General features: G+C 32.5%; 1 protein-coding gene across 3 annotated transcripts in view; it reads right to left on the bottom strand.

Moving 5' to 3' along the window:
- Positions 1-6,498: 6,498 nt before the first annotated feature.
- LOC106667582 (beta-1,4-glucuronyltransferase 1) overlaps positions 6,499-14,548 on the bottom strand; it is a 114,475-nt gene continuing 106,425 nt past the window's right edge. For all 3 annotated transcript variants that reach the window (XM_014395619.2, XM_024227989.1, XM_014395620.2), the window contains 5 exons: positions 13,618-13,801; positions 11,744-11,890; positions 11,266-11,677; positions 8,304-8,549; positions 6,499-8,226 (listed from right to left, as the gene is read on the bottom strand). In XM_014395619.2, coding sequence (XP_014251105.1) covers positions 8,029-8,226; positions 8,304-8,549; positions 11,266-11,677; positions 11,744-11,890; positions 13,618-13,801 — 1,187 coding nt within the window. In that variant the 3' untranslated portion in view covers positions 6,499-8,028. The remainder of the gene's footprint in view (positions 8,227-8,303; positions 8,550-11,265; positions 11,678-11,743; positions 11,891-13,617; positions 13,802-14,548) is intronic.

The following is a 14,548-nucleotide window of genomic DNA, read 5'->3' as shown; positions in this document are numbered from 1 at the left end:
TACCCTAAACACATAATCAACAGAATAATCAACAACTACAACTCAATACTAACACCATCCACTATTGCTAATAATAGTACATCAAATCTACCAAATATAAACAAACCACCATACATTTCATTTTCAAAAATTATAAAACAATTCAAACACTTTTTTCGAAAATTAAAGATCCCACACCAGTAACAAATAAATCTGACGTAATTTACAAAATTAATTTTAAATTGACCGCAAACTTACATCGGCATTACATCCCAATATCTGGATAAAAGAGCAAAGCAAGATATTTATGATTGCAAAAAACCCAAACAAAATCTTATAGCACTGGCTACCCACCATTTTGAACACCAACACAATTTCGACTTCAACAATCCAAAAATATTACACTCAGAACAAAACAAACATAAATGTAACTTCTTAGAAATGGTTTACATCAACAGAGATAAACACAGCATCAATTACAGAACGGACACATGTGAACTCATCATTAATCAAATTAAATATCAATAACATGCGTATATCATCATTACATCACACAAAACATATAACATATAAAACAATCATTACATTCCTCACATCAAACATTTCTACATAGTCTTATTCTTCAACAATTTGCCTTTCCTTTCAGAATTTTCTTTTCGAAGATGATCTCAATAAAGATCGAAATGGCATGATAAAGAAAATGTCTTTTTAAACCTATCTCACACCAGACCGCATCACACGATCTCCAAATAATCAATAACTATAGATTATTTTTTATTTATACACATAAAACATGGTGCTTCAGAATGACAATTATTTCAAATTTAATTTCATCTTCCACCATATCAGAGCTGTTGGGTTGTAGAAATTACTACCGCTCTTGAGCAAAAGGAATGTTGCTCCTGTTTATTCCTTCCCTAATAAGCCTTCAATCTTTGCAACCATGGAAGTACTTGGAAGATTTGGAGAAAGAGAGAGAAGTCCTATTTAACAACTGATACTTTCAAGTCAACACTGGCGTGCACAATTGCAAGAGTATCCCAAGGAAATATATTAAGACGCATCCCTTATACAGTATACGCTGTAGACATTTTTACCCTTTCAACTATCCTTACTACCCGAGCGAATTATGTCATCCTTTGCCATCATAAATATCCCATGTCAAGTTCAGAATTTCAGCTTGATCCATCGTGTTGTAGACTACTTCAGTGTATTCCTAAATGTGATGCAAACCTTTAATCAAGTTGGCTCATGGAAGTTTAATAAAGTCCCTCCTTTTAACTTATTATCCTAAAAACCTCCATAACCGATAAATACTAACAAGTCATCAGTTGCACAGTTGCAGGGGTAAGTAACATTTTCTCTACACAGTACCTGCCAACCTTTGCTATCATAAATATCCTGTCATGTAAGGTTCAAATGTTCTCATTCCATTATTCATCTTGATATATACATCATCCCTAATGTTCTTTAGTAAAAGCAGTTTCTCAGGTGTATTCATAGACGTGAAGCAAACCTTCAATCTTTGCACTTGCGGCTACTCTGAAAGCTTAAGAGATTACTCCCTTTTATCTATTACCTGATCCTAAAATCTTCCTTAATTGACAGATACTTTCAAGTCATCAATTAAACAGATGCTGGGGTAGCTTAAGACCTTTTCTGTACACAGTATACTGCAGATATTCCCACCCTTTTTGATATCCTTACCATTTATGTGGATGATGCTATCATAAATATCCGATCATATCAGTTCCAAATGTTCTCATTCCATTATTCAGCTGCTCCATCGTGTTGTAGACATCATCACTAATGCTCTTTAGCAAAAGCAATGCTACTCTGGTGTATTCATAGATGTGAAGCAAGTCTTCAATCTGAAAAAGCGTCTGTACAGAGCGTCTTTATTTTAAGGGAGGTTTTCACTTTATGGGAACTGCAATATGAACTAATGTTTTATTTGTTACACATTGAACTAAGAAAACTAGGTAATGAGTTTTGCACTTTGTTTTTGTTTTGATTCACTTTCGATAGTTACCCTACAGATCTTTCCACTCTTGCTGGGGTACCACAAGGAAGACCTTAAGACCTTTCCTTACACAATATATACTAGACTTGTCCACCCTTTTTGAAACTATCTTATCAGTAGATGATGCCATCCTTCGCTCTCTTAAAGTCCATCTTGACCATAAACTTGCAAACCCATGCCACAACCCTCGAGCAGTTTACGCATATAAATGACAACAAATACACCAAAATGTAAATGTACATTTTCTCTATGAAGAATAACTATCCCATCAACGATAATAAGACTCTCCCACCAGCTAATATAGTCTGCTACCTTGGGCTATTGACAAACAACTTACATGGAACCCACACACGAATAAAAAGATAAAAACTTTAAATTTCTTAAAAGACTCTTGGACAAACAATACTGACTCTACAAAACAATTGATCCATTTGGAAGTATGGCATCAAACAATGGAGTTCAATTCCGACCTCCAGCGTATCCAAACTTAAAATCCAAAATCTTCTAAACCACCGTCAATACTCATTTCTATGTATGCAATCTTATCATTCACAATGACCTTGCTTAATTTGAGCTTAAATACCTCATATTTAAAATTAACTTTACCCCATTCAATCCTATGTCTAAGTAAAAGTATTAAAGTATTCAGATGACTCAAAAGTGTCAAGCCACATGATTTATTGCTGGTGCAGTAATGTGGTGAAAGTGTGATTTAAAAACAAACACTAAACTTTTATATGTTTTATTGTCTTTGGTGGTTAATAGAAAAAGTTTTTTTTTTTTTGGCCTTATGATCTTTGCATATTAGCCATGACGAATCTCTTATATATGTTGTTCAATCTGGGGGTTATCGGGAAAAAAAAGCCAGAGGCGACGGTGGGAATCGAACCCAAGAAAAAGTTTACTTATAAGATATTAAAGGCTGGTTAGGTTGAGTTTTGAATGATTTTTTTAAAAACTGGAATTAGTTTAATCATAGCTGATATCACATTGGTTTTGTCATTTACAGGCTAATCATTTGTAATAGATTGAAATGAGTAAAAAATAAAGATTAAACGTTTAACAAAGATTATTATGATCTGAATCAAGCGAAACGATGATAACAGCCAGACATGAATGCAATGATTATTTTTTACTAAATTACTCAGAAATGAGAAAAATCTCTTTGTCATATTTTGATTATGAGTTGAATATTAGTTTAAAAAATCGATGAATAATCGATTCTTTGACAATCAAGTAAAAATTGTATGGCACTGAAGAATCCACTCCTACCAATCCTTATTGATTCTTTATTGTTTCATTTATCATCATAATACATGATAATTAGTTTATTTATACAAAATTATTTTTTATCAATGTGTTTTTAAGTTAAAATTTTCAGTGTACAACTGCTTGTGTTTTCTGCTATCCTCTCATTTCTTATGCTGCCAAATACTTGATCATTGGATCTTAACTTTTCCACTTTGTATAATGCTTGTCTAAGCTAGTAATAAGTAAGTTATTAGCAAGAATGGAGAGGGTAGTAAATTTCCAACCAGTTCTATACTGAAAATTTTAAATTAAAAGCTCATTTAACACATTGATAAAAAAATAAGTTTGTATAAAAATATTGTCATGTTATACCGAAAAATGATGTCAACACAATCATATCTTCAACCATAATGACGATTTCGTATATTGCAGTCATTAACCACCAAGTACTATTATGAAGATGTCATGGTTGCAATTATTATCTGCCAATCGGGCAGTGTCATCAATAAGTTGAAGATATTCTCTGCCTCTATGCCATAAGCTCATTTTACTATTTACTAGGATTATAAGTTATTCTACCACTAAGACAATGCTTTCTACCATTGTGCGAAGTGTAATAGTAATATTCTTAGTTCATTTGATTATAAAGTACAGTAAATGATGATGTCCGTTCTACCTGTAAGGTGATGCTATCCAGTATTGTGTGAATATCTACCAGTACAATATTGTCTTGCATCAACTAAGATGTAATTCGTTTGTATGATGCAGAGTTGGGCAAAAAGTAGTTTAACTACAAACTACAACTACAGTATTCGAGAAGTAGTTGTAACCACAACTACTTTTGGTAGTTAGTAGTTGGTCACCTCAAGTACTTGTTTCTCAACTACAACTACTGTAGTTGGAAAAAGTAGTTGCGATTATGACTACAAACTAGTAGATGTAGTTGTAGTTATTGAGCTGTAACTACAGTTACATTGACTCTCTTCTAATATCCAAATGTCATGTGTACTATTCTGCTATGAGTTGAACAGTTAAAAATGGTTAAAAAAACATGTGGTGCAAAGCAATCACACTTCTTTCCTTACCATTCCTACACATGTGATTTTTTTCCTTTTTTGCTTTGGATGACATATTCAAGGTAGTTATGTAGTTAAAGTAAACTTAGCGGAACAGTTATCACTGAATTTCGTTTAACCTGCAGGCCAACGATATAGCGGCCCAGCGCTAGTTTATTTTTGGTCCTATTGTGGATAAGATATGAGCAAAAAGTCTCTAAATTCAAATTAATTTCATTGTGTTTCGACAGGACTAGGAGTACTTTGTAAAATGATCAGGTACAGAGATATAGATATTTTATGTAGCCCTCCATATAAACTACCTTTCCAAGCAACTTTTGAAAAAACTGACTATATCATCTTCTAGGTGCTGTTAAAAAACTGATTTTATGGAATAAGTACCTACTGTTTTGTTTTCCAAATGGTGGTTTTTTTGTTGTTTTTTTCATTACAAGTTATTCAAACATGAAAAGCGACATTTTCTTAACCACCACTTTTCTCCGGGAGTATTCCAGGTATATTTGAATTGCATATAAAGTTTTCACTTGAGGCCTGAAAATGTAAAATGCAGTAAGTGCCTGACACTTTGCCAGTCATAGATTTTTCGCTCTCCTGAAAGTTTTTAATTCATGCGTTTTCCATTTCCAGTCATCGAAAAATCATAATTTTGATATGCATTCCCAATGCACCTAGAATTTATGCTTGAAACTTGTTGAGAAAAAGAAATAAATTGACTCATTCAGAGAGATTAAATACATAAAATGGGATCATTTGGAATTTTCTAACTTTACCTGTCTTTCCAAGGCCAAAGGAATTCTGATGTTATTTCTTTTTTTAGCTTTTATAATCTACCTATTTTGTTACTAAATTCTAAAATTTGGATTTTTGGCTTATCCTATCCATAACAGAATTTTCATTGTTAAAGTGTTTTACCATTCCTATTTGTCTATAAGTCGTGGCATATGTAAGTGGACTGTGGTACTGTGGAAAGGGCTCTTAATACATAGAGCTACGGTTTGATGCATTTTGCGTCAATGTAACTGTAGTTGGAGCTCAGTAACTACAACTACATCTACTAGCTTGTAGTTGTAGTGGTAACTACTTTTTGCAACTACAGTAGTTGCGATTGAGAAAATATTAATTGTCAGAGGCCAACTACCAACTAGTAGTTGTAACTACTTGAAATGTAGTTAATGGTTGTAAATAACATTTTTCTAGAATTTAGGTTACTTAGGCACTTAGTTGTAGCTTGGAATTACTGAGGGTTTTTGAAAGTAGTTGCCTACTTAGTTAACTACCGCACTTCTCTGGTATGATGTCATGTGCCAATTTTGTAACAATTTCTACCATTATGATACCAATCTGCTATTAAATATCAACTCAATTATAATAGTCATCTTCCATAATGAAAAGGTTGCAAATCCATTTATGAAGATGCCATAACGATATGAGTAAGCCATTCTTCCAATTATACCCATGTCATCTAACATTATGAAGATGACAGGTCAGCATTGCACTTTTGTCTGACAATCCGACACTGTCATCAAATTGGTTAAAGATAATTTCTGCCTCTATAATGCCATAAACTGTATGTCTACTATGATGATGATTTGATTCTTCTAACCAAAAATAGAGCTTTGTTCTGTTATTTGAACCCAAAGTTTTCACCAGAAATTTCACCAAAAATGTGCTCTTACACCTTTCTTGAGAATATTTACCATTTTGAGAATGTCATCTGTCAGCATAACAATAATCTCTATCTATTTGCCCATTAGATTATAATGTCTACTAGTATGATGGTGCGACTCTACCAATTAGACAATATCATTTTTGATCATGTTGCATGACATCTGTCATTATCACTATATTGTCTGTCAGTATGAAACGTCATCAACTGTGATAGAGAAGTTATGCTTATATGATGTCATCTACCAATTTTCCTGTAGTGTCCACCAGAATGATGACGTTATTTTATCTATTCGATTGTGCCATCTATTATTCAATGTTATCTGCCAGTATAATAGTATTGTTTGTTTGTATGATAATTACATCAATTATGATGATGTTCACTATCTGTCAGTTGAAGAGCCTACCAGTGTGATAAAATCAACTTGCCTCACCCCTCAGTGCGCTTTGAAATTTACAATTAGTTAAAGAAGGATATTTAAAAATGTGATAAATGAAAATATATAAGTAAATTATTTTTATTTCATATTATTTACAGAACAAGTAATAAATGATATAATATAAAGTACAGTAATGACTTAAGTACCTTCAAAAATATAATTTACACTTTACCTATCACACTCACTATTATATATATATATAATGAAGAGACTATATACAATTTTCTTTTTTAAAATAATAATTTTATATTTACAACAATAAAACTAAAAAAAAGAGATTAAAAAACAAAAACACCGCATATGGCTTCAAAAAGCAGAGAAGAATATACAATTAAAGATTTATCATCAAGAATTATCATAATGGCACTTGATTTCCCAACTTTGAAAAAATTAAAAATAAAAAAGAGAGAAAAAGAATAAAGGATTTAAATAAAATAATTTGGAAATACATACTTAAAAAAAAGAGAGAGAGAGAGCAGAATGTGCTAAATGTATATGCCTGTCTGCTAAATGAAACCCTTCATTTCCCGAAGGCCAACACCAAGATGGAAGTAATGACAATTTCTAAAATCCGAGTGCCCCTTTTGTTTAAAAAAAAAAAAAAAATAATAATTTAAAAAAATTCCATTAACATTAATTTGAAAATATCACAAACACAGGCAGACAATGCCTACCATAATAACAAAAATTTGATTAAATATAAAAAATATTTCATTCTTATAATTTTTTTTACAATTTGGTGCAAACTAACAAAAAAAAAACTTTTCTAAAACAAACAATATTTCATTCATTACGTATATCAAGAGCATGATTAAAAACTAATTACGATGATAATGTTAAATCACAATGAGTCATTAAATCACATAACCAAATAAACGATTAATTTGATATATTAACTTTTAATTTTATTTATGATAATTGGTTCAGTTAAATTAATGTTTTACAACAAATTTTCCTTGCATTATTTTTGTGATTTTAATGAATCATGCCCTAATGTTTTGTGATTAGCACCACTATATTTGTTAATTCATTATGGCACCTAGATTGTGCTCCGAATGTTTGATTTCTTGCAGTCACAATTTTTTTCTTCTTTTTAAAATTGCAAAAAGCGAAAGGACTGAGTATACTTTTAAGGCACAGCATTTTTTTTAACAAGTATTTTAAAATATTTTATTTTTACTATTTTCTCTTTTTTTAGATATAAAAAATCTGAAAGCACTTTAGGAAGAATTTCATGAGAAAAACTTTTTTTTCCGGAAAAAACAATCTACAATAAGTTAAATTTTTGAGCACAAAATGAAATTAATTATGAAAACTAACAGGTAGGAACAAGAGATGAGATTTAAATCCTCCTATATAAGCAATAGGTACAAAAAATAATGTGCAATCCATGAAGTTACTAATGATTAGCATAAACTTTTGAGAAGATAGAGAAAAAAAATGGTGAAAACTCATGGATTGCCTTTTTGACCCCAAATGTCAAACAAGAAACTAGCAAAATAATAGAAATACACCATTTTGGTACCAAATTATTTACAAGATAAAAAATAATTTAATTTTTAAAGATATTATTAAACCTAGATATTGATGTTCGTCAAACCGCGCATCCTTTCCGTGTGCCATACAAGATCTTGAGCTCGGGAAATATTTTATACTTGATGAGCGAGTTCGTCTTTGATGCCTGCATGGCCCTCACGGGGTCTCGTTTCAGCTTCTTTATCCCGGGCCTATGGACGAGGAACGCGTTGTCGAGTATTTGGAACTCATAGTCCAAAACACACAGGATGTAGCCCTGAAGAAAACAAACGCTCAATACATAAATTTTTAAATAATTTCAATAATAATTTAATTAATTTGGTGTATAATCACCTGTGTCATTTTGTCGCTTTTTCCTTCCCAGCTGAGCCTTTCATCATAGAAGGGATCGCTGTTGGTCCCGATGTATATCGGCTCCCAGTGGATGAAGTAACCGGTGCGTTTCCCAATATGGAACACTCTCAGCCCGCCCATAGTGCTATTCGCTTTCAACCATTCTTTCGTGTGAGGCACATTATGGCAACCTGGACACAGTCTCTTGTGGAATGGAATCGCAGTACCATTCTTAAGCATTGCTACCTGAAATCATATCACCACCAAACTTAAATGACGATTATATATTTCCTTTTTTAATAATTTTTAAAATAATTTTGTGTTTAAAAAAATCTCTGAATTTTTCATCCTTCCCCTAGTACATATATTCAACCTATCCTGTTCACTAGGGTGATTCCCCTCCATTAAAAAAAAAAAAAAAATCATTAAATCAGGTTCAAAATCTGATGTTAATAATTACAGACCCATTTCTTTGACCATAACTGTTGCTAAAATCTTGGAAGAATTGATTAAAAATAGATTGTTTGATTTTCTTAATGTCCATAATATAATTTCTCCTAAACAATATGGTTTCAAGCCTGGCAAGCCAACTGAACAGGCACTATTTGTTGTTAACAATATTTCAAAATAGAGGTTGTCGTGTTTTTGGGTTATTTCTAGATTTGAAAAAGGCTTTTTTGATTTTTATTGAAAAAACTAAAATTAATAGGAATTATTGAGGTTCCAAGTAAACTTATTGAGTCTTATTTAGTGGGTAGAACTCAGACAACAAAAGTTGCAACAGTCTATAGCAATTCATTGCCTATCATCTCTGGCATCCCTCAAGGTACTGTTTTAGGTCCTGCGTTTTTTCTATTATATACTATTGATCCTTTAAAATTGAAAATATCCAGTAAAGTTATATGTTATGCTGGTGATACGTACTTGATTTTTTCTGGAAGAATAATCGATAATTTATATCTATTAACAATGATCTTAGAATAATTTATTGAAATCATGAGAAGCGTTCGAGAATGGGGTAGTTAAGAAAAATACCTTTTTCATTATTTTACTGATGTTTCAACCTTTATTCGGGTCATCTTCAGGGCATAAAGTGAGGTGTTATCCTTGTGGTGTCATATTGGTGTTGTGTGAAAATGTTTTGTACGTTGACAAAAAAAAAATAAATAAATAAATAAATGAAAAAGGCGTTTTTCTGAACTATCTCATTCTTAATCGCTCCTCATGACTTCAACAAGTTATGAAACAACAGGTCACCAAGAAACACAAATGATCTTAGACTTGTTAAAACACGGTTATCTTCTAACTGTTTACTTTTAAACAATGATAAATCCAATGTCTTAAATTTTCATTAAGTAGAAGATTAGTTTTAAAGAGCTTTAAATTTTGTTTCCATATGTGTAATTAATTATTTAACTTAACTGTTCCCCCATACCAATTACAAATAATTCTAAATACTTGGGAGTTATATTAGACTCTAGGTTAAATTTTAAGTTACGCATTGTTTCTTTAGTTATGCTAACTCTTAGAAAACTATTAGAAAGCTATGCTCTAATTTAGAAAACTCCTTTATAAATTCAGTGTATTAAGAAAGATCCTACATTTAAAATGGTTATAATCAGTTTTAGTTCAGTCTATAATTTGCTATGGTATTGTTTTATGGGGTGGAACCAATAATTTTTATTTAAATCCATTAATTATAACTCAAAATTCTCTTTTGAGAATTATACTTTCTAAACCTTTTAAATTCAGCACTGTGATATTTTTCAGGTCCTAAAGTATAAACAATTGTTTTTAAAATGTTCTTGTTTGTACGTCTTTAAAAATAATGTTTTTGCCAAATCAAACAATGAGAATCAAACAAGACAAAAAATAATAACTAATACTTTCTATATCCAAAGTAAACAATAATTTTTCATTAAATGTTGTTTTTAGGTTTCTTTACAATCATAAAATTAAATTTTACAAATTTAGTTATCATTATGATTTTAAAAAATTATTACTGTAAAAGCTTTAAATTTATACTAACTTTTTATTTATTTTATCAGCTTATGCTTAATAATATAAATACTCAATTAATTATACACAATTTTTTCGAAATGAAAATTTTTTGTAACAGGCGGGATTCGAACCCACTATTTTCGGCTAAATACGCCGCTGCTCTACCACTTGATCCACCATGGCACAAACTTCTCATTACGACTCCCCGTTTTATTCCAATTGTAAGCAAAACGCGGCTCCATATAGAAACACTTTTTATTAACAATTGTACTACATTAGCGGGACTATGTATGATTCACTCGAGATTAATATACTAGATTAATACTAACTTTTTAATTATTTTGTCAGCTTATGCTTAATGACATAAATACTCAATTAATTATACACAATTTTTTCGAAATGAAAAATTTGTGTAACGCGGGATTCAAACCTACAACTTTCGGGACCTTTTATAGGTGACAGGCAAAAATGTATAGATTGGCTTCAATTACTTAATTTTTAGTTATTATTTTATCCTTCATTTTTTCCCCTTTTTAAGTTTTATATTACTGTATTACTGTACTTTTTGCAAATAAAATAATAATAATAATTATTAGAAATTTTAAGCGTTAAACAATAAAGAATAATGGGTGCTGAAGTAGTTATAAAAATCATTATAGCATCCAATAATCATCTCTCACTGAATCCTGGGTTTTTTATTTGCAACATTAAATTTGAGAAAATTTTAGAACATGGCCTAACCTCTAATATATGACATCTCACATTGTTAGATGTCAAGAACATATTTTATACAATAGACCTCTATATGTATTTTTAAAAGCCATACTACTTTTCTTTGTTTTAATCTTAGAATAAGGCTGAATTGGAAGTATGCACATCAGTAATGATCATATTTGTTGTTATACTAGTTCACTTACTTTCAGCTATCTAAAATTAACTTGCAAACAAGATTTATACTTACTAATTCAGTCTTATCAGATGGGAGACTCATATTAGCTTCCAGTTCGAATATAGAGAGTGGAAAGACTTTTGGTTTTTTGTGTTTAAGGGGTGGGTCATGTCTTTTGACCATGTCTAGAAAGTCCGGTATGACCCCTGGACTGGGATAGAGCTCAATGTCTGAGGCGAGTATATAATGCGTCGTCGCCATCTCTCGAGCGATGTTGCGACCGACGTTTATCGGGTAGGTAAGCTTCTTTTCAGCCTTGTACGTCGCCTTGTCCACCCACGGGGGCTGCAACGAGCAGTTGTACTTGTCACCTTCTAGGGCCTGCCATGGCTTAGGCACCACCTTCGGCAAGTGTTTGTTTGGAAAGAAAAAATGGAAAGTGACGAACTCACTTATGGGCTGAGGACTGCAATCACGCAGATACCTGAAAAATTCAGAATAATACCATCATTATTAAATTAATATCTCGACAATATATTTAATTTCATACCTTATCGTTTCAATTGATTTATTGAAATCATAGCCAGGTGCATGCATGGCAAGAGATATCGGACCTTTCCATCTATCTAAAAGCGGTTCAAGATTGTCGAGAAAAGTATAGTCAGCATGCGTCGTGTATGTTATACTCTCCCAACACCTGAAAATAATAGAAACTGTCAAAAAAAAAAAAAAAAATACATGTAACCGGCTAGATTTTAGTCATCATTGCATAGTCTGGTGATCAAAAGTACAAACAATCACAAGCTAAAACCAATACATATATACTAATTAAAGATCCTGTATCAAAGGAGGTCATGAGGTTTTACGACCTACGGATAAAGATTGCTGAATTATTGTAGCCATCTCGTTATTATTGACAATTTATTTAAACACCATTAATAAACCAGCGAGAATAGACAGACCTTGTAAAAAGATCAGTATCAATTATTTCAACATAGAAGTTCATTCACTTTCAGAACAACCGACTCCACCAACTTGATCATCATGGCTCATCACTGTATGCATATCTTGTCAGATGCATTTCAGCATTACACAGGTTGCCAGACCAAGATGATCAAAGACAATCAAGCTGCAGGTTTATAATCGAGCAGATCTCAACACACTATAACCAACGTGAAAAAACAAAAAACATACCAAAGGATCTAAAATCATAAAAAAGAACACAAAACTCTATAGGTTACATTGTTATCTTATTATCTGTTTCTCGTAATTGCCAAAAATCACTATTTTTTTGTTTTGAGGTTTGGCGGGTTGAATAAAAATTTTAAAATGTCCTGCGACCTACATAGATCTATTGTGAAACCCATATAAATTATAACCATATGTTGGAAAGTGCACTTTTTCCTATAAACCTAAGCAATTCCCTTGGTACCTCTTGATGTACCTCTTTTGGGTGAGAGTTGCTATATCAATAACCGGGCTAATGCTTCATATTCACAAAGGATATGTGCCGATGTCTCCATTCTGACATAGATGGCATACTAAAGTTTTGCTTAGCCCATCTTTACGTATTAATTATTCGTATGTAATACATGGCCAGTATATACTATTTTCATACGTTTCTTAAGTTGCCCCATACCTGGTGCAGTGCTTGAGTTTTTCTTTCTCGAGCCATTTTTCCAGTTCCAACTTAAGCACATGGTGCTAATAATTGTGTTCTGGTCTTTGGGTGAAAGGATTTTTATGCTAGTTGGTCAGCCTGTTTATTTCTTTCTATACTTTCACATTGTGGTACTTCCAGACAAGTTTGGAGTTGACAGGATGGCTGCCTTTATAGCTGCATGGCTGTCTGAGAGTATTTAAATATGTGCATCTTTCATATTTTTCTTTATTACTCCTGTGCACAGAGCTGAATTGCATGGTCCTCAGTTTGGAAAATTGTTGGGATTAGTTCAAGCGGCTAAGGTTCGGCCCTTTTACTCCTACACCTACTTCCTGACCATCTTTGGTCTATTGTGTATCATAGATTTACCATTTAGGGCTTCTTCATAAAATTTAAGCCGCATTTCTTCCGAACGTTTCTATTTTCTATGATAACTTAGAAGGGTCTGTCAAAGTTGAGCTTTTCTCTTATTTTGTCAAGCACTGTTATAGTTTCGTGGCTCCTTAGGTATGCATTGCCCCTGTTAAAATCACTATATAAAATTAGCCATTACTTTTTTTATTTTTAAGTGATTTTCTTTTTAGAGTTGAGGTGAACGTTTATTTTGTACTTTCTTCATGTTTTTAAAGGTATACCAACCCGCATGACTGGTATGGTTTGTGGGTATGGTCGGTACTCGTTCATTTAACAATTAGTTTAATTTCGTTTGGAATAATTGCCAAATCCTCGATAGCAGGTGATAGCAGATAGAGTAAACGTACTTGAACTGCCTCTCCGCTTTGATGTAATTGTGTAGAACCCAGAAGTCACCCCTCTGGGCGGTGAACTGCCTTCTCGGGATGTCGTCACACTCGATGTTGCTCTGCACCTTCGACGAGAGGGTCGTCGACACGTGTTCCGTCGTCACCTGGGTCCTGTTGGTCGGCGTCGTCGAGCTCCCGGGTCCTAGAAATTAAGAAACTGACATCAGGACTGTAATAATTGTGGTCCAATCGCTCAAATCTTGTTTTTTGAAAGTTAATAAACTTTCTCCAACTCGAGATTAATAAATTAAAAGCTTTTAGAAAAACCAATATATTAAAAGAAATCGGCTATTTTGAAAGTTTCATTCTGAAAACTTTTCAAAGTTAACAAAGTTCACTTTCCAAATATCTTTTGTGCTGACCGTTTTCTCTTGTAAGTGTAGTAACGGAACGCTCCCAGCCAAAATTTTTTATGTTTTAACACTGCATTACGCATAGAAATGATGAAGTGAAATGATGAACATTTACAAAAAGTGAAAAAAAATGCATCAAGCGTTGTCCCGACCGGTTTTCAAAAGGGGGAAAGTCCAACAGGACGCGGGACTTCGCCGAGAGCTGCCAGGTTTGAAATTTTCAAAGGTGAAAGTCCTGTGGGACTTTCGATACTATTTATTACTGCAATAGACGTTTCGTGTAATAAAATTCGCCATGTTAGGTCGAACTTTCATTGATAATAACAAGCTTCTAAGATGAACTCTGAGCTTCATGACTTCTAAAGCTGGTTTCTTTACCACTCAGCCGTTATTTTTGCTAAACGTCAAGAAATTTTTACTCTGAGAAATGGAAAAAGCCATAAATTTCAATTTTTAACCACTGCTTGTGAAAATTCTTAGATTAAAGAAAGTCGAGGGTTTCTTATTTTTTTTTTAAATATTTTTTTTACTTTCCG

The sequence above is a fragment of the Cimex lectularius genome, unplaced genomic scaffold (genome assembly GCF_000648675.2).
Source record: "Cimex lectularius strain Harlan isolate CLEC.00 unplaced genomic scaffold, Clec_2.1 scaffold74, whole genome shotgun sequence".
Lineage (NCBI taxonomy): Eukaryota > Metazoa > Arthropoda > Insecta > Hemiptera > Cimicidae > Cimex > Cimex lectularius.
This window is presented reverse-complemented; position numbering and strand designations above follow the sequence as displayed.